This window comes from Festucalex cinctus, chromosome 11 (assembly GCF_051991245.1).
Source record: "Festucalex cinctus isolate MCC-2025b chromosome 11, RoL_Fcin_1.0, whole genome shotgun sequence".
Lineage (NCBI taxonomy): Eukaryota > Metazoa > Chordata > Actinopteri > Syngnathiformes > Syngnathidae > Festucalex > Festucalex cinctus.
This window is the reverse complement of record NC_135421.1, coordinates 7,460,219-7,478,341: the sequence shown is the minus strand read 5'-3', so window position 1 is coordinate 7,478,341 and position 18,123 is coordinate 7,460,219. Positions and strand designations below refer to the sequence as shown.

Genomic DNA, 18,123 nt, shown 5'->3' with positions numbered 1-18,123 from the left:
AGGCGATCTCCAATTGCCACAGACAGAATTATGTTCTAACAAAACACTCCCATAAATCAGTCATGCCAGCCAATATTTTTCAACATCTCAGTAAAAAAAAATAAAGAAGAAGAAGAAAAAAAAGATTTTTCAGCCGAACACAGCATAGTGAACTACTACCATGATACTTTGCACCTCTGAGCTAATAGGGCATCTGACATTAAAATGACTGGCCAAGGCTATTTCTTTATCACTGCTGTTGTTTTATACAAAAACACAAAATATTGTTGTTGTTTTTTAATTGTTTTTTTTTTTATTAATATGAGCTTAACCTCCCCACAATATTGTGATAATTATCATATTGTGACGTTTGGACATTATTACAGCCCTAGTACTAACACTTTGACATGGTCTGAGCAGGCATATAAGTTTTCTGCCACCAAATTCTCAGCAAAAATCCCGGCTAAATTGGCTAACGTTCAACGAGCCTCGATCCGCCGGCATGGGTGCTGAGGTACAGATGTAGTGTCTGTGGAAATAGTGCAACATTAGCTACCAAAAGAACGTCTGTTGGTGATGAGGCTTCACTCTGGTGAATGTGTTGCTGTGGCCTATAATAAGGCAAACATGCTGAAGCAATCATGCCGTGTATGTGGTTTATCCCCCCCCCACTGTCTTAATGGTAATCGATTACCTCGCAGACCTAATGAGGGTAACTGAACTAAACGAGCAAAACGCAGGATGATTAATTTGGTGCAATTAAAAATGAATAGATGTAATGTAACGAGCAGGAGGGCACAGCATGTCAAAAGAAACGTCGCTGAATAATTCACATGTGGAGGGGAACAGTGTGGCTGATAATGAGCTGACTCGTGCACGGGAGGACACGACGCAGACCGAGCGCCGCCATTAATGTGGGCTGGGGCTACTGATCGCTCCCTTCGTGTCGCACATCAGACCCAATAGCATCCCGGGGGACGATAACAGCACATTTTTTCCACTTATGAAATTGCACGCAATGTGTGCGCCTCACATATTGAACACGGTTGGCAACCTTGCTGGCGTGCGCTTTTTTTTTTTCCAAAGCTTTAAAAAGATGCCCACGTATGGCAAAAGTATGCAAAAAAAAAAAAGTCTGTTGTTTTTATCTTCAAAACCCTGAGCCATGAACATGCAGAGTGCTTCTTTAGCGGCTGTAGTTTCAACAAAGCGACACGTCGTCTCTCCCGAGAGTTCTGTAGTTAAACTTTAATTCATAACTTATCAATAATTTAATGTGAACCTGTTCCTTCACAGAACCTGTCCCCCACCCCCATTTAGAGTTCCTCTGCTCGTTCAGCTTCCCACATGCACATTTATTGCAGTGTACCTCCACACAAATTCAAACTGCAACGACAATAATAAGCTGTTGAATAAATCGTTGATAATTCTTTGTTATCAATACAAATTGAGATGCCATCAGAAATTGCATGCAAATGTTCAGAGAGAAGCAAAAATCCAATGAAAGAAAGCCAATAATACTGGAAGTGTTCTTAGTTAGGAAGAAGAGTCTGCAGTGATTCTTTGAGCAAACAAGTAAATACAACACAGAGAACGGTCAGAGTATTCCTCTCAGAAAATTGTACAAATATGTAAAATTATATGAAAAAATGTATTTCAATTCAAATTTGAGTTATTTTATTTTAAAATGTTCAGAAATAGGCTTTTGGAGTAGTGAATTCTGAAGTCTAATGAAATTGTATAGCAAAATACAAATTAGTACATTTTACAGGAGTATTTTGGGTCTGCACCAAGGCTTCATACAATCAAACTAACTTTTTCTTTTTCTTTTTTTTTAACTCTTTGACCGCCATAAACGTTTAAAAACGTTCAGTATAATCCTAGGATTGGCCGCCATAGACGTTAATTGACGTCTACTATGTTTTTTTTTATGGAAACGGGTGGAGGAAAGCCTTGGGCAGCTGTGCTCCAAGTATCAAGCCGATCGGGTTACTATATGAGTATTCCTGGCCACTAGATGGCTGTAATGAGTCTTTTGGACAAGATCGGGTAGGAGACAACAGTAGAAGAAGAGAGGCTGAGCTAGAGTGTTGAGGGGGAGAGAATGGCTAACTTGGCTAAGGGAGTCAAAAAGGCTACAGATGGCAATCAGCTCACGCTTGATCCTTATTTTCAAAGTTCAAAAGCATCGACCAGTGCTCAAGAGCACCGTGATGACGGAGTTAAGTCATAGTTGAAGCGGTAACGCGGCCGTTTCGACCACGTCCTAAGGCCCCACCGGCTAGCGATGCTAATAAGGTCCTAAGGCCCCACCGGCTAGCGATGCTAACACCGGAGAAAAGTGGTGCACAACCGAACACGTCTGCACAGATGACGTTTCATCGGACGATGACGACTACTATGGGTCCGATGCAAGACAGTCTTGGACAGTCTTCCAAAGAACGTGAAGGTAAGCGCTAACATGCTAGTAAGATTACTTTCCTTTTCGGTCGATCTGCTAGCAGCGTGTGTAAATGTGCTGATATACACTAAAACATCTATTACCTATACAAACGTGAATGTATATTTTATAGATCGTGCTCACAGCAACGTCCGACCGCTGGTTCTACGACAAAGAAAGGTAAAAAAACAAACAAACGTTTTCAATACACCGCAACAATAAAAGGAAAGTCTTTCGATAGTATTGTAATTGTATATGTTTCTTTCAGCTCCTCCTCATAGGCCCCAAAGTGACCCTTCTCACAGTGAGCAGAACAAAGGTAAAAAGAAAAAAAAAAGATTCTCCACAGCACTAATAAAATATTTGATGGTAAACGTCTTCTATAATTTACAGAATGTGCATCAATCAATACATCCAAGAAAAAAAGGTAAACATGCACACACACACACACACACATTGCATCACAGTGCTCTAAAATAATATATGATATTGAAATGTATATTTGCAGATCCCAAAGATTCTGGCTGGCTTGAAGTTGATGAATTCGGCTGGCAGCCAACCATCTTCCCCTTTGCTGCAAAACCAGGACCAAGGGATGCTGCAGCAGAGCTGAATTCCCACCTGCCAGCTGACATCCTGGAGCTCTTCATCACGGATGAACTTCTCCAGCACATCGTTCATCATACCAACCTCTACGCAAATCAGTCCATGCAGAAGCAGACTGACAAAAACTGTTGCGCATGTGTAAATAGTTTGCAAAGAGTTTTCCAAATTGTTTGTTCGGATTGCTACTGTTGCATGTAAATAAACTGTTATTTTGCAATCAAAAAACACTTTTTTTTATTGTTGGGGTAGTGTTTTATAGAAGTTTAGGTGTTTGTAGAATAATTCTGTAAATCAGCTGGCAGTATGGGGTTACCTTTTCCGAAAATGGCTGGCAGTCAAAGAGTTAATGAATGAGCATAGTTGCCCCTAACCTGTGCAGCAAAGTGTAATTGTACATCTCCTACAGTAGGTGGCAGTCATGCAGTCACACTTTATTACAATTTATGACTATTTTATAGACAAGTTGTACTCCTTAGAGTTGTGGCAGAGAGCTGGTAGGGGCACGAAATATTTCCTTCTTCTTGATGAAGGTTTTCAACGTTGTGGAATAATAAAGAATACATAATTGAGACGCACTAACTTAATTCCCCTAAACTGATGATTTAGGGGTGCACACAATAAGTCTACCTGCAAAGTAAATACCACTCCACTGATTTTCCTTCTATTACAAATGGGCTGAAGTGTGGAGCTGGAGTTTGTCAGCAAAAAATACATAAAAAATTCAAGAATAGCAATTGGGAAAAAAAAAAAGAAAAAAGTGAATTTACTGGCCGCACAGGCGACGATGAAAAATCTGAAAAATGAAAACATTTCAGGAGAAAAATGTGACCATAAAGGAACAGTCTGAAGTTCTGGATTCGGTTAAAGAAACTGGGAAAATCTGTTCTCTACTTTTGTGTTATGGTTAACATTTTTTAGGGTTGGGTTGGGTGACAAACCAGATGGGTATGGGTATTGGGGCAATACCCAGCCCTATTTCAAGGTATTCATTTCATGCAAATTTAAAGGAAAATGCTACATTGGGATATATTGTCTTTCTTTAAAATTATCTGTCATTGGGTTTTGGGAGATTTCAATCAAAAGTACTAGTGGTATTGATATTTGGTATTGGTGACTAGTCAAGAGTAGATAGTACTTGTAATGGTATCAACCAGAGAAAAAAAAAGTGGTATAAAACATTCCTAACTGTTATTTTTCAAGTTAGGTTGAGAAAATTGAAACACGACTTTTTGAATTTGGACTGCATAATTTTATGGCTCCTTCCATCACAGTTTGCCACAGTTCACATGCCCTTCATCCATGATCAATAAAGCAGTCTAATTCGGATACACATTTTCCCTGCGTGTAATGCTTCACTTGTTTGACTTGTGTGCAGACTGCATGCGTTCAGTTCTGACTCAGTGACTAAACAAGAAAGAGGGAAAGAAAATGGATGGATGGTTTCCAGAGCACAGCACCAAATCCCCTCTCTCAATTCCAGCATCATTATTAATATTTTCTGCAATGATGATAAAGGAAAAGTGGTGGTCTCCTCTTATTTCCTCTGCCCTCCCTGGTGTAAAAACACAGCGAAGCAGCGAAAATCGAACACCGCTCTGATGGACGCCACCAGAAAGCACAAGCTTAGCCGGTGTCGTCACGCAACTCACAGGAAGGCAATTACGGCAAATCCCCCCGTCTGCATGCGGAGCAGGGTCAGAGCGCTCGATGGTTGTTGATGAAGATCTCTGCTTGTAGCGGCGACATTTGATGACACGTCTAGAGAGACATGTGAGGCAAACAAGAAGAAGAAGAGTGTTTGAGGCCCTGGGGGAATCTGTCAAGCAAAGGAGCATTCGGGAAGACTGGCAAACTTCAGTCATTCCTGTCATCTGTGAAGAGTGTCAATAAATACTTGTTAATAAGTGGTCTTTTCAAGAACACTTTTTTTTTCCTCTTGTCCCTGGTCGATTCTTTCTGACTCAACCAAAGAGTCTTAGGAGAGTGCTAATGGCATTCCATGAGCGGACCCACACAAAGAACCACAGTGTCAACCAAAATACTCTAAATGTACGTGGGTGAGGCCTGGATGATTGGCACACTTCTCGTGGCTTTCACTGCTGTCAGTCAACTTGTCAAATAACTTCTTTTCTTTTTTTCTTTTTTTACACAACACAATACTTTAAAGTAGGCTACCTGAAAAGTGAAAACAAAATGTTATATCTAAATTTGACACACAAACTGAGAAGAGTCTCGTTAGCAAGCCTGCCAAATTTGAATGAATGAAAATAGTGCCAAGTAGCCTATGAAATCTTGAAAATTAGTATGTCCTCCCAGCTTTCAGATGCTGTGGGCATGCCCGCTGAATGTGGTGAAAACACACCTGCTCAACCCTCACTGTCAATCAAATGTTTGTTTGTACAGTCGGTAGCAAATGGCTATCAGTGTGATCCACGTGCACATGCTGTTGTTGTGTTTAAGAAACTATTAATTTTCCTTGAAGTTTCTCTGTTATGTGGACCGCCACACCAACACAACAAACACCAAGCGAGGTGGTGACCGACTGGACGAGCCCGTCACCAGTCCGCTTTTTAGCTAGGTAGTTCACAGGCCACCAAAAGTAATAAAACAGTTACCTTTCCCTGAAGTGTTTTTGTTGTGCGGATCCCAAAATGAGGAGGTGGAGAATTGTACAGCCAGCCAGTCCATCAGGTCGTGAGTTAAAGTCCCGCTAACTCGATTGCCAGCTGTCTAGCCGTCCAGCAGGGCCCATGACCTTGCTCCGTGCAGTGGGTGGGTCCACACCACAGAGACACAGAAGCCCAAATAACACAAAAGACATAGGGAAGGTGCTTTTTTCTTTTTTTTCTTTTTTTTTTCTTTTTAGCATTTAGCTTGCTAGCATGCTGTAGTTTCAGCCTTTCAGCCATTAACTGTAACTTAAGAACATATGTTCAAAGGTGAATAACTGAGGTGAAACAAAAGGTAAAACTTGAATAGGTAAAACTCACTTAATGTGCTAATGTAGCCATAAAGCCATTTCAATGTTCCGCACATATACTATAGTGCCTGAAAATTATATTTGTTATGTAAAGAATATTATATGGTCTTTAGTGGCGCAAATCAATATATTATTATATAAACACTCACTCATCCTACAAGTTAAAAAAAAGGCTACTGAGGAACCTTAATCTGAACAAAGGTTGTGACTTGGCGGAAGAACACACCAGATAAGTCTGCTATTTGCCACTAATTGCAGGTGGAACAGTCACCTGCGTCACCAGAACTCATCATGTTATGTTGGAATTTCAGTTGATTAAACATACATTGTTGTGTGCAAAGAATTTAGCCCATCAAGGTAAATTTTCAACAAAAACTTTTATATCTTGCTATTTTTTTTTTTAACAGTGTTGAGTGTGAGTCTCACTCATTTCTGTCCTATTTCATACTCTCACATTTTTAATGTCTCAAGCTAAGAAAAATTTCTACTGAAAAGAAACGGTTTGTCATTGTTTAAAAAGGGACCGTTGTTTATGTGCTCTGATTGGACATTGCTACTGTCAGTTACGAGGCCAGTTGGGCGCTTCTCGTATTGTCAGAAAAATGCTTAAGACCTTGTCGTTATGACGACATCGTCAGAGAGATGTCCCCTTGACACGTGTCAAGCTAATTGTTTTCCAACACTTTACAACATTTGCTAGCAAGTGTCATTCCTATTTAATAAATTCCCTCCAGATAGCCTACATATGTACACATCGTTAATTCACTTGATGATAAGTTTATATGACAACATCCTGTTTAAAAACAAGCGCTGAATGACATTTAAATACATATTTTATATAATATTTCATGATACAGTATTGATACTCTTACAACTGTGTAATTTTAATTGTCCAAGTGCAAATGTATCTTATGCTTTGATCAATGCTAAGCACTTCTGGGGAGCTTTAAAAAAAAAAAAAAAAAAAAAAAGCTAGGGGTGTGGGGGGTTGTATTTCTTTTAAGAAAACTGAAAGGGACAGCGTGTCATGTCACTTGCCAAGTTAATTAGTTTTCAACACTATATAACACTTTATGACGTTTGTTAGAAAGTATCATTCCAAACTGACATAAACCTAAAAAAATATTTAAAGGGCATTGTGGCATTTTAAGGCCTTCCACAGTTAACTACAGGCATATAATGATTAAATCTAACCTTTGACAACATGGCAATGTAATTTTTTTAAGTGAAATATTGGGTATTTTGCTGGCTATTTTTCCAATGCGGAAGTAAAACGCCTGGTTCAGTAAAACCCCGCCTCTCCCTACGTGGTTTCCACGCCCCTCCCGTCCTGTTGCGCACACCGCCCACAAAACTCTGCAGCGCTGCGTTCGAGCACTCTTCTGAGTGGCCACGCAAGACCTGCCAGCCCTTGCAGGACAACCATGTCTTCTTTAATTCAATGTGCAAATTGGATAGATGTTCAATTCTTCAATAAACATTTGAAACAAAATGGCTCCTTGCCACAGGAAATCAGAGTGGAGTTGTAGGGGAGGAGAAGGGGGGGGTTAAATAATGAAAACAAACAAACAAACAAACAAACAAACAAACAAACAAAGAACTCTATGTTCCATAGTGCAGAAATTTTACTTGTAGTTTACACAAGTGTAGGCCAGAACCTTTCTGGAAATTAAAGACGGCCAGTTGTCATTGTACTTTGGCATTGCAAATGTGAAGGATAATTGATTGCTTTGAATTAATTTGGACAGAATGTTTACTGATAAAGGCTACTTTTATCGCTATCCTATGAGCATGGAGGTCTCTGTGGGCGTGTGTTTTGTCAGTGCAGGGGTGGGTCCACACCTGATGACATCATAGAGTGAGCACCCGCTCGTTTTCTCAGGTTGGGAAGGGCTTGGTGCTTGGAGAGCTAGAATGTCTCATACTTCGGTCATGTTTTTTTGGTGAGGAATTAGCATTTTACCATGGCTAAAAGCTACAAAAATTTGCTTTTTCACATTACTCTCCCTTTAATTTCACTAATCTGCTGAGACTAAGCCTACATGACAACAACCTGCTGAAAAGCTGTGGTAAAACTACATTTTTGTATTGATCAAAATATTGATCACCACAAAACCATCAAAAATAGGATTGACCATCTTTCCTGCAGTAATGTTACACATGCAGTTGTTAGGTTTGGTTAAATTTAGGTTATTCCTTGTTAAGGTTCACAAAAAGAATGTTGCCAAAAGTGAGGCTTGAACCCACTTGTGAACAGTGCAGCTGTCTTGTAAGGATACCTAGTAGTGCTTTTCCCCCCCTCACAAACACACGTGGTCTCCCGGGTGGGTAACAAACTTGCGTCGCCTGCAGCGAGGGCAGCCTAGTAATGGTTCTGTACAGCACCAGATGACACTCGTTTACTCTCCAACTTGCTAAATTAAATGACTAATGTTACTTAAAACAAAACAAAACAAAACTGTAATATCTATAATTTCTAAATATCTTAAGTACATGTAAACTGCTTAAAATATTTAGAAATAATGCAATTATACAAATCACAGAATACAACGTACTTTTTCTTGGTTTTGGTTCTAACTAACCTTTAAATAACCAACGTGGCAAATCAAAACGTTACAGGTTGTGTCAATATGGTTGAAAAGCATGTTTGATTTTTTTTTTTAGGTTACAATTAAAAATATCGAATATAAAATGGATGGATCTATATATAATGTCTTCCTCTTTTAGTTTACGGGTAAAGTCTTACATTTCTCTCAAGATGCACACGGCAGCAAAAACTTTTTAGGGTTCAGATTTAGAAACTTGAAAAACCTTGATGCAAACATGTCCCTCTGACACTTCCTCAAGTTATCTAAGTGTGGCAGAATAAAGATGCCCCTTACCACAAGGGGGCAGAGTGCCTCTAATTAAGCAGGTGCCTATAAATAGGTCAGCGCAGCGCCAGTCTGTCTCTCTTCCACTTCCTTTTCCTCCTTTACGGAGTTGACAGACGTGACGCGTGCGCTGACGTGGTCTGTGTGTGGGTGGTGTCGGACCCAAGTGAAGGTATGCGTGCTTTTATCGACTTGGCCCATTCATGATTTTAGAAATTTACTCTAGTACGGCTTGGTTACAGCAACGTGGTATATGTTGGAGCGTGACTGTTCCCTGGTGTCCGGGTGGGTGCGCGGCGCTTCCTGCAGGTAGGGCGTTGGCTGTCCGCCTTGTGCAAGGGCGGGGCAGGGGAAAAGCTTTAATTGCTTTTACCTTGTTGTCCAGCCATTAATTGGAGCCGCGCTGGGTATCTCCTCCCCACGCCGTGACCTTGCCATTGTGCGCTCCGGTAAGGAATATTAATTCTTTTTTGTGCTAGTTATGAAGACCTTTTTATTTTTAATTAATTTGTAATTGATTAATTTGTCTTCCAGTGTGGCACTACTCCGGGTCATACTGTTGTCTTGGCTTTTTAACATCTTAAAACTGGTTTTTAAACACCGTTACTTTCCTGACAACTTCCCCTCCTGTTTGGGCGGCGACCTGGGTTGGCTGAACTGTTAGCACCGACCCAGGCGAAGTGTCGACGCCGCGGAGCCCTTCCATTCATTGAACATTTTTATCTGTTTGGATTTGTTTTATATGAGTAGTTTTTTTTTTTTTTGTTTCTTTTAACAGTATGGGTATTTTATGTTTTAAGATTGTTTTTATTTTTGCTCTGCCAGACGACTTTGGGTGAAGTGGTGTGGGTTGTTTGCTTCTTTTAATTTGTGTTTTTATCATTGACAGGTACTGAGGGCACCTGGTGGTGGTCCCGTTTTTCCCACTTATTTGGTTTGCTGTGCAGTGTTTGGCGTTCCCCTTTTTTTGGTACCGCTGTCGTGGTAAGTCCCCCAGTCCTATGATGTTTTTAGCAGTCCCACACCACTTTCTTTTGTTGTCAGGTTGTTTTTTTTAAGCTTTTAATTTGTTAATAAACTCAGAATATTTTGGAATCACATCTTGTCCTGTGGATGTTTAAACTGCGTGCCTTTTAGTTGTGAAGCTTGTTTTAGACTCCTGGGGTGCAAGTCCCCAGGTGGCGTTGTCCCCCACTAACTAAGCCACTTTGCCACATAAGCTATCTTTCAAAACTATGCAACAATATGTTTGCTATAAAGTGCCATTCGGGAATGAAATATACCTTTGTATGAGTGACCCCCAGACATGTAAACAACTTCAGTAATCCCTTGATAGTCATAAATTTACACAACAACAATTAAATACAGTAACATATTTTTCTTTGAGTTAAAAAGGTTCATTCATGCACAATGGCAGTCGTGACAATTCTTATTCACACTTTATATAGAATTATTAGTTCACCACTGGCGGCAGGGTGGTCGAGTGGTTAGCACGTCCGCCTACTGGTTCTGAAGACTCCACTTCGAGTCCAGGTTCCGGCCTTCCTGGGTAGAGTTTGCATGTTCTCCCCGTGCCCGTGTGGGTCTTCTCTGGGTACTCCGGTCTCTTCCCACATTCCAAAGACATGCATGGCAGATTAATTGGGCGCTCCAAATTGTCCCTAGGTGTGCTTGTGAGTGTGGATGGCCCTTGTGAGGAAAAAGCGGTCAAGAAAATGGATCGATAGTTCACCACAAGATAGCACTAAATAATACACACTTCCCCTTTAAATATTTGCAAGTTTGTTCAGGTTTTTATTTATTTTTTTTTTCCCCCCCCATTTGCAGTTTTAGTTTTTTGCTGCTGTGTTTTGCACTTTAAGGCCACTGTACCTTACTCAGCCAATCAACTCTGCATCTCAGGCAGTAATGAAAAAGACAACAAAAAAAGAGGTGCTCTCACTTTTTTTTTTTTTTTTTTTTTTTTTTTTTTCCCAGCGTGGAAATAGAGTTAAAGGGAGAAAGTTTTAAAAAAAAAAAAAAAGACTCAAAGCAAGAGAAATGTTGGAACAAATGGGGCTTTTAAAATAAAACAAATGAAACGGCCAGACCCGTTTTACGTTCCAGCTTGTGCAAATAAGAAACACCATTATGAGACAAAACATAATGGTTTTAGCCAACTAATATCTAAAACTGTTCAATTGTTAATATCTGTTAAACTGAAATGTCCAATTGATTGACACTTCGCTATTGTGTCAAGATGCTAATTCTGGAAACCGCTAACCAGACACCTTGGACTTTGAGAGGTGTTTTCAAATGTAAGTCTTTTCAAGCTCCAATTATGGCGTTGTCTGCTACTTTTTCCATTAATCAGTCATTGGGTCTGGAAATCCCATCTATCCGTCCATTTTCCACTGTTTATCTGAAGTTGGGTTGTGGGGGCAGCAGCTTTAGCAGGAAAGCCCAGACATACCTCTCCCCAGCCACTTCGTCAAGCTCCTCAAGGATCCCAAGGCATGCCCAGGCCAGCTGGAAGACATAGTCTCTTCCACATGTTCTGGATTATCTCCGGGGCCTCCCGTCCTTGGGACATACCCAGAACACCTCACAGACATTCTAACAGATACCTGAGCCACCTCATCTGACTCTTCTCAACGGTGGTGGAGCAGCGGCTTGACTCTGAGTCCCTCCTGGATGACCAAGATTCTCACCGTATCTCTGAGCTGGAGGCCGGACACCCAGCATAGAAAAGTCATTTTGGCCACTGGTTTGTATCTAATGTACTGTATATATTTTCTCCTCAGATGATTTTAGCTGACAAATTCAATTGAAGTAAAGTACATAAGCAACACAAGGGCAGCTCAGCATTAACTCTTCCACTCAAGATCATAAAGACGTGTGTATATTTTATATATATATATATATATATACACCCATTAAAATTCACCTCAACAGAAACTTGTGCCTTCAAGGTTGGAGTTCTCACTTTGATGTCGAGAAACGACCACTTTGAGGAATACACCGTTAAAAAAATCCATAGCATACCTACCTCTCTGAATGGCATGAAATCATCCTTGAAAGTTCAAAGAACGGTCGACAAATTTCATCCTTGAAAATGATAGAAAGGAAAATGTTCTCAATTTGACCACTGACCCCAGCCACTTTCAGCATCTCGGATTAGATGTCCAAAATAAGAGTTGTTTCTCATTGATATAAAACCACAACAGTTTGAAAGCGGCTTGAAAAAAAAATGTGACTGGTGTAAAAGATAAGAGCAGCATAGCATTAAAAAAAAAAAAAAAAAAGACTTTTTGCCTGTCATTTACAACTGGTAAACTTATGAGCAGAACTGTCCATCCATCCATTTTCTTGACCGCTTATTCCTCACAAGGGTTGCGGGGGGTGCTGGAGCCCATCTCAGCTGGCTTTGGACAGTAGGCGGGGTCCACCCTGGACTCGTTGCCAGCCAATCGCAGGAGCAGAACTGTATACATGTATATCGCTTGTCCTCTTTACTGTTGCAGGTGAGCTGGAACCTGTATAGTGACTTTGGGTGAGACCTATGGTACAACTTGGACTGGTCACCAGCCAAACACAAAGGCAAACAACCAATCGCACCCACAATCACAACATGAATAAATAATAGTGGGTTTTTTTTCATTCTCAGGTCCATACTTTACATTGATTTTATTTTTTCAATCCAACACGGTGAAAGAGTTTTTTTTTCCAATTGCTATAACACAATTTTGCAAACTAGGCTTGTTTTATCAAAACACTTAACACAATTCTCAAAATCACACACCCGAACTGCAAAATGAAGCTCTGCAAACAAAACTACATATAAGTTTACCAAAATCAAACTTGTACCAAGTGGACACACGTCATTCATGTTACTAGATTTATGTCTCATCAACTACACACTGTTGGGCATAATGCACAGCACTGTCATCTTTAGTATGCTTTGCCGTAATACTAAAATAGTTCAAATTGTAGAACATTCTTCATGTTCATATGCACAAAAATATTTAAAGACGTGCTGTCAAACCTTTTAACAATTTAAATGTACTTTAAAAAAATAATTCACAAGTCAGTGGAACATATGCACAGCAGATATGTTTACATTGTAGTAAGAAAATATATGCTCACGAAACAGTAAACTGAGAAAGAAAATTGCAAAGTATATATATAAAAAAAAAAAAAAGGCAACAAAAATTAGGGAGCGTCTGTTGCTTTGATTTCATTTGAAAGTTACTGTCTTCTTTGACATGAAATCCTCTACCAGCTCTACCCCTTCCTCTCACTCCACCCCCATTCTCACCCTCGCTTCCTTTTCCTCTCTCTACCACATCTTCCATTGTTGTAAAAAAAAAAAAAAAAGTGCTCACCTGTCTTTTTATAGTGCTTGCTTACGTCCTGATTGAGGTGGTAACAATTGAGGTGTTTGGCCAGGTAGCTAATGTATTGTCATTTTGAATGTCAGTGTTTTGCAATGGCAAACGTGTGACCTTATGTCAGATTGTTGTGTCTTATGCAGAGAATCGTGTTCAGTGCATTTAATTAGTGCTATTTTGAATTGCAAAATGTGTTTAAAGCAAAAAATGTGTTTAGAGTTTTGGAGACTTGAGAAGAGGTTTTTCTCTCTGTGTGTCAGTTTAAATAATTGTGCTATGCATGTCATTTTAGTGTTTTCACAATGGTGGTGGTGGTGGTGGTGGTGGGGGTGGGGTGGGTGTAAAATGGCTGAATTTACGTATTTTCTGTTCAAGTACATGGGCGACGAGCAGAGATGTACTGGGCCCAAAATTTGGCCTAGGAATTTGAGATGGAGAACGTGCGATCAAAGGCCAAACTTTTTTTTTTTTCTCTTGCCACGTGGCAAGGCCCCAAATATAAACCCATGAGTTATGACAATGATTTTAGGTCTCATCATTTTTGTTATAGTTATAACTGTCAGCAGTACAGCAGCCTGACTAAACTTAAAGGAACACAAGACTTGTGAAAAACTAACCAGCTATTCTGTGAAATGGTTAATTTCAACTCTTCCCTGAAAAGAAATTGCCAATTTATGTTGAGCAATTATGATTTTATAGCACGTTTTATGAATATTTTTGCGTTAAGTACTGTATCGGGTAGGGGTGTTAAAAAAAATCGATTCGGCGATATATCGCGATACTACATCGCGCGATTCTCGAATCGATTCAATAAAAAAAAAACGATTTTTTTTTTTTTTAAGAGCTCAGAATTGTTCATTCGGTAGTCTTACCGATTCAACGTCTTATCATCATTACCTTTTTTTTTTTTTTTTTTTGTGTGTGTGTGAATCGATTTTTAAAGTTCCATTTTTAATGGAAAAATATTCAACAAAACGTCTGACTTCGGGTTAGGATTCACACCTTGAGCATGGAAGAATGTTATATGAACGGAACATTAAGCCTTAATATTTTATTTTAATGCTGTTCAAACATGAAACAGATTACAACCTCTATAAGACTGAAATTTCAGATAAATAATACATTTTCATATAAATCTTACACTCTACAAGCTTACTGATTAGTATTTTCTAAATTTGAATGAAAAAAAATCGCAACAATCGACTTATAAATTCGTATCGGGATTAATCGGTATCGAATCGAATCGTGACCTGTGAATCGTGATACGAATCGAATCGTCAGGTACTAGGCAATTCACACCCCTAGTATCGGGTATTTTGGACAGTCGTGATCATCGTGACTTATCGCATGCGTAAAATACACATTGAATGACATGGAATGAATGACAGCAAAGACACTCACGAGGAATTATCGCGACAGCAAAGAAGCACTTCTTCAAAAGCAGTACAGCCATGGAGCGTTATGTTCTGAGGTTGGATGCCAAAGCGCAGACACAAATAAGATTTTAACTATTTATTCACATCGAGAGGCATGGAACAAACTTGACTAGACGAGAAACAAAGAGAGTTGCACAGAGAGCCAGTGGTAACAGAAGTAATAATCCGACAAAGACACACACTTCTCAGGAGGCTTATATAGGAATCAATCTAATTGGTTGTAGTTAGACATGTGGGTAACAGGACTGACATGGAATTATCTGATTGGCTGTTGACCAGGTAAAGGGATTAAAGATTCTTAACATCACATAGCCCTTGACGTCACATAGGTCCAGACATCACCTAAAGGAGTAAAGATTGACATCACACAGGTCCTGACGTCACATAACATCACATAAAACCAGTTGAAACTAGATGCTAATTACATCAGTTCAAAACTCTTTAGCACAAAAAAGCCGATTTCATCTCTTGAGCGGTCACACTTCCAAAACATTTAAAGGGTTAAAATCTCAGACGATGACCTTGCCTGCTATTGGAATTGACTTTCCACTGATATTTGAACAGTTCCTGAAAATTTCAGGTTCATATCTTTTTCTTAAGGTACTGGTTGCTATAGAGATTTGAAAGTTGCAAGTACCAAAACTTTAGAGCCCTTTTCCTCAAAACTAGCGATTTCAACCTTCCAACATTAAAACTGCTGTAACTTTGTCAATTTTTCAGCTCCATCCATCCATCCATCCATCCATCCATCCATCCATCCATCCATCCATCCATCCATCCATCCATTTTCTTGACCGCTTATTCCTCACAAGGGTCGCGGGTGGTGCTGGAGCCTATTTCAGTTGGCTCTGGGCAGTAGGCGGTGTGCACCCTGGACTGGTTGCCAGCCAATTGCAGTGAGCTACATCCATGTATTATATATCATTTTAAAGGGAATTAAGTGCAGAATTCAAATGTGTCAATATCTCTATTTTGATTTTTTTGCACATGTGACCCTTTTGCCACATTTTGTTCTGATTTTTATTGCTGATTGATATATTACTGTAACTGAGTATGGTAAAGACATAATATTCAGTTTGCAGCATCAGCGTTGTGTTGTGCTGTGCTTTGTAAGTTTATATGTACTTTCTTTCTGTATACTGTATCTCAAAGTATGAAGAATGTGAGTTTATCCAAATATAATTTTATGTCATCTAAATAACCCTTACATAAAAATGGCCCCCCAAAAAAGACTCGCAATGGTATTTCCTAACATAGGGATTTTTGCATATGTATTACTATTGTGAATTGATCACAGGAGTGTGTAACTGCAATAGTGTCTGATTATTTGAAGATTGTGTTAGTGAGATGTATATGTTTTAGCTGAAGTGTGTCATTTTGCAAGCAATCTTGGAGATATAGCTAAAAATTGATTGTGGTGTTGAGATAATTGTGAGAATATATTTTTTTAAATGAGCCCTGTTTTCAAAACTGTGGCTCAACAATTGAAAATAACTCATGCGTGTCGCCACATTGGGACGGATGTGACATCATCACGCTGACAGGCAGTCACTGTCATCTGCAAATCTTTCATCGAGACTCGGATATTTAACCTGACCTAACAGACAGTCTTCCGAGTTACATGCGCTGCAGCACCGGTCTAATCTGTTAGTGTAGCGGGTCCCGGCTGGGTGCCCGCTGGCAGATATATAGACAATCCTGGAAATATCAGAAATACGACACGTAAATCAGCGACGCTGGACACTTTTGTGAGTATCACATCAGCAAATGGGAATCATCAGTAACAGATTGATGGACCTTCCATCAGTATTGACACTGGTGACTTGCGAATGACTCAGATTCGTCAAAAAAAAATAAAAATGCTGCGTTGAATTGGGTGAAACGCTCAACTCAACTTTATTTATAAAGCACTTTAAAACAAGTGTTGCTGTATACAAAGTGCTGTACATGGAACAGAAATCGGTCATGCAGTAAAGAATAAGTTAAGTAAAACAAGAACAAAAACATTTTAAGTACCGGTAAGTATACAAGTGAATAAAATTTACATCAATAAATTAATAAAAAGAGTGCAGAAGGATTTGTGAATGGCAAGAAATATTAACACTTATAAGGGCGTTAATGTCCGCTAGCAGGTTGTTTTAAAATCTACACTATTATGTAGCATACACAATCCAATGTCCTGTCCTTTACAACTCATTATTTGCCGTAATTGTTCAGTTTTACGAGCAAAGAATACATCAGCTGCTATGAGTTTTTAGCTATAACAACAAAAGCACATGAACAGAACTCAGAATAATTAGGAGTTTCCGAGTGGTATGGTCCATCTTTCCCATAGCACGTAAGGGCAGGGTTATGCTGCGTTCTCACCAAAAGCTGGGGGAGGCGTCTCGGCGGCGCACTTGCATTGTAGTCAATGGAGTTCGCGCGCAATGGAACGAAAGTGTGTGGGGCGGCGCGGAAGACACGTTTCGCGCGCTGGGACGCAGTGCGCAGCAGCGAAAATCCGCACATTCGTGCCGAAAATCCGCACAATCGCATATTCACCAAAGTTAAAAAAATTTAACTTTTTTCGCTTTTCACCTCCCGCCAGCCAATCTGCTTCGAGTACGGGCTATGTCGCACACAGCGTCTTCTCTATTGTCACCCCGAGCGCAACAACACACCAGCCGGGACAGAATGTTGAGCAAAGAAGTAGCATTCAAGTGCTGGTAAATCTGTTTACTTGCTAATGAACTGTACCGCAATGTTTATCATCCATGTCAAAGCTATTTTTAGCACAAATGCCGGCCGCCCGGCACTAAAAAAGCAAAAGTGTTATCGTGTACCTCAAAAAAGGAGAAAATAGTGCCATGGCTGTTTAGTCTAGTGTTGTGTCGGTCACGACTGATTCGTTCTTTAGAACAAATGTTTTCAGTGAACGTGAGTGAACGGGTCACTTCTTGAAGTGATTCGTTCTCTTCTCAGTTCATTTGAGAGCAGCCACACTCATGCCGTCAGTTTTCGCGGACGACCAATCAGAAGCTAGCGTCAGACGTGGGCGGGATTTTACTACACATGCAGCCTCACTATTGGTGTTCAGGAACAAGTCACAGAGGAAGCTTCCCGTTCGCGAAGGAGTGCACCGATCAGTGAGTGAACGAGTCAGTAGGTGAACGTGTTGCCATTTCCGGTTCACGAACGGATCAGTAAGTGAACGAGTCAGTGGGTGAACGTGTTGCTACTTCCGGTTCAGGAACGAACGATTCAGTGAATGAGTGTTGCGGCTGTTGCCATTTCCAGTTCGCGAACGAGTCAGTGAGTGAACGTGCTACCTCAATTTCCCGTTCGCGTACGATTCATTCAGTGAACGTACTGCCATACCAGTTCAGTGAGTGAGTGATTGTAGTTTTGCCACGAGTGATTCACGATTTGCCAAGGAAGGAACTACTCACAGAAACGC

General features: G+C 40.1%; 1 protein-coding gene and 1 long non-coding RNA gene across 2 annotated transcripts; both read left to right on the top strand.

Moving 5' to 3' along the window:
- The first annotated feature begins 362 nt into the window (after positions 1-362).
- Positions 363-3,244, top strand: LOC144030724 (uncharacterized). The gene is made up of 5 exons (XM_077537265.1): positions 363-2,428; positions 2,553-2,599; positions 2,688-2,738; positions 2,813-2,846; positions 2,928-3,244. Exons 1-5 carry the CDS (start codon positions 2,302-2,304, stop codon positions 3,221-3,223), a joined length of 555 nt encoding a protein of 184 aa, XP_077393391.1. The 5' UTR covers positions 363-2,301; the 3' UTR covers positions 3,224-3,244.
- A 5,698-nt stretch (positions 3,245-8,942) lies between these two features.
- Positions 8,943-10,085, top strand: LOC144030960 (uncharacterized). Its single transcript, XR_013287394.1, has 3 exons — positions 8,943-9,050; positions 9,121-9,187; positions 9,264-10,085. It is a non-coding gene; the product is annotated as an uncharacterized LOC144030960 (long non-coding RNA).
- The last annotated feature ends 8,038 nt before the right edge of the window (positions 10,086-18,123 follow it).

Excerpts from the sequence above, each read along its gene's own strand:
- LOC144030724 (XM_077537265.1), top strand. The coding sequence starts at position 2,302 with ATGCTAACACCGGAGAAAAGTGGTGCACAACCGAACACGTCTGCACAG. Across the intron at positions 2,739-2,812 it reads TCACAGTGAGCAGAACAAAG|AATGTGCATCAATCAATACA; the intron begins GTAAAAAGAAAA and ends TATAATTTACAG. Across the intron at positions 2,847-2,927 it reads AATACATCCAAGAAAAAAAG|ATCCCAAAGATTCTGGCTGG; the intron begins GTAAACATGCAC and ends GTATATTTGCAG.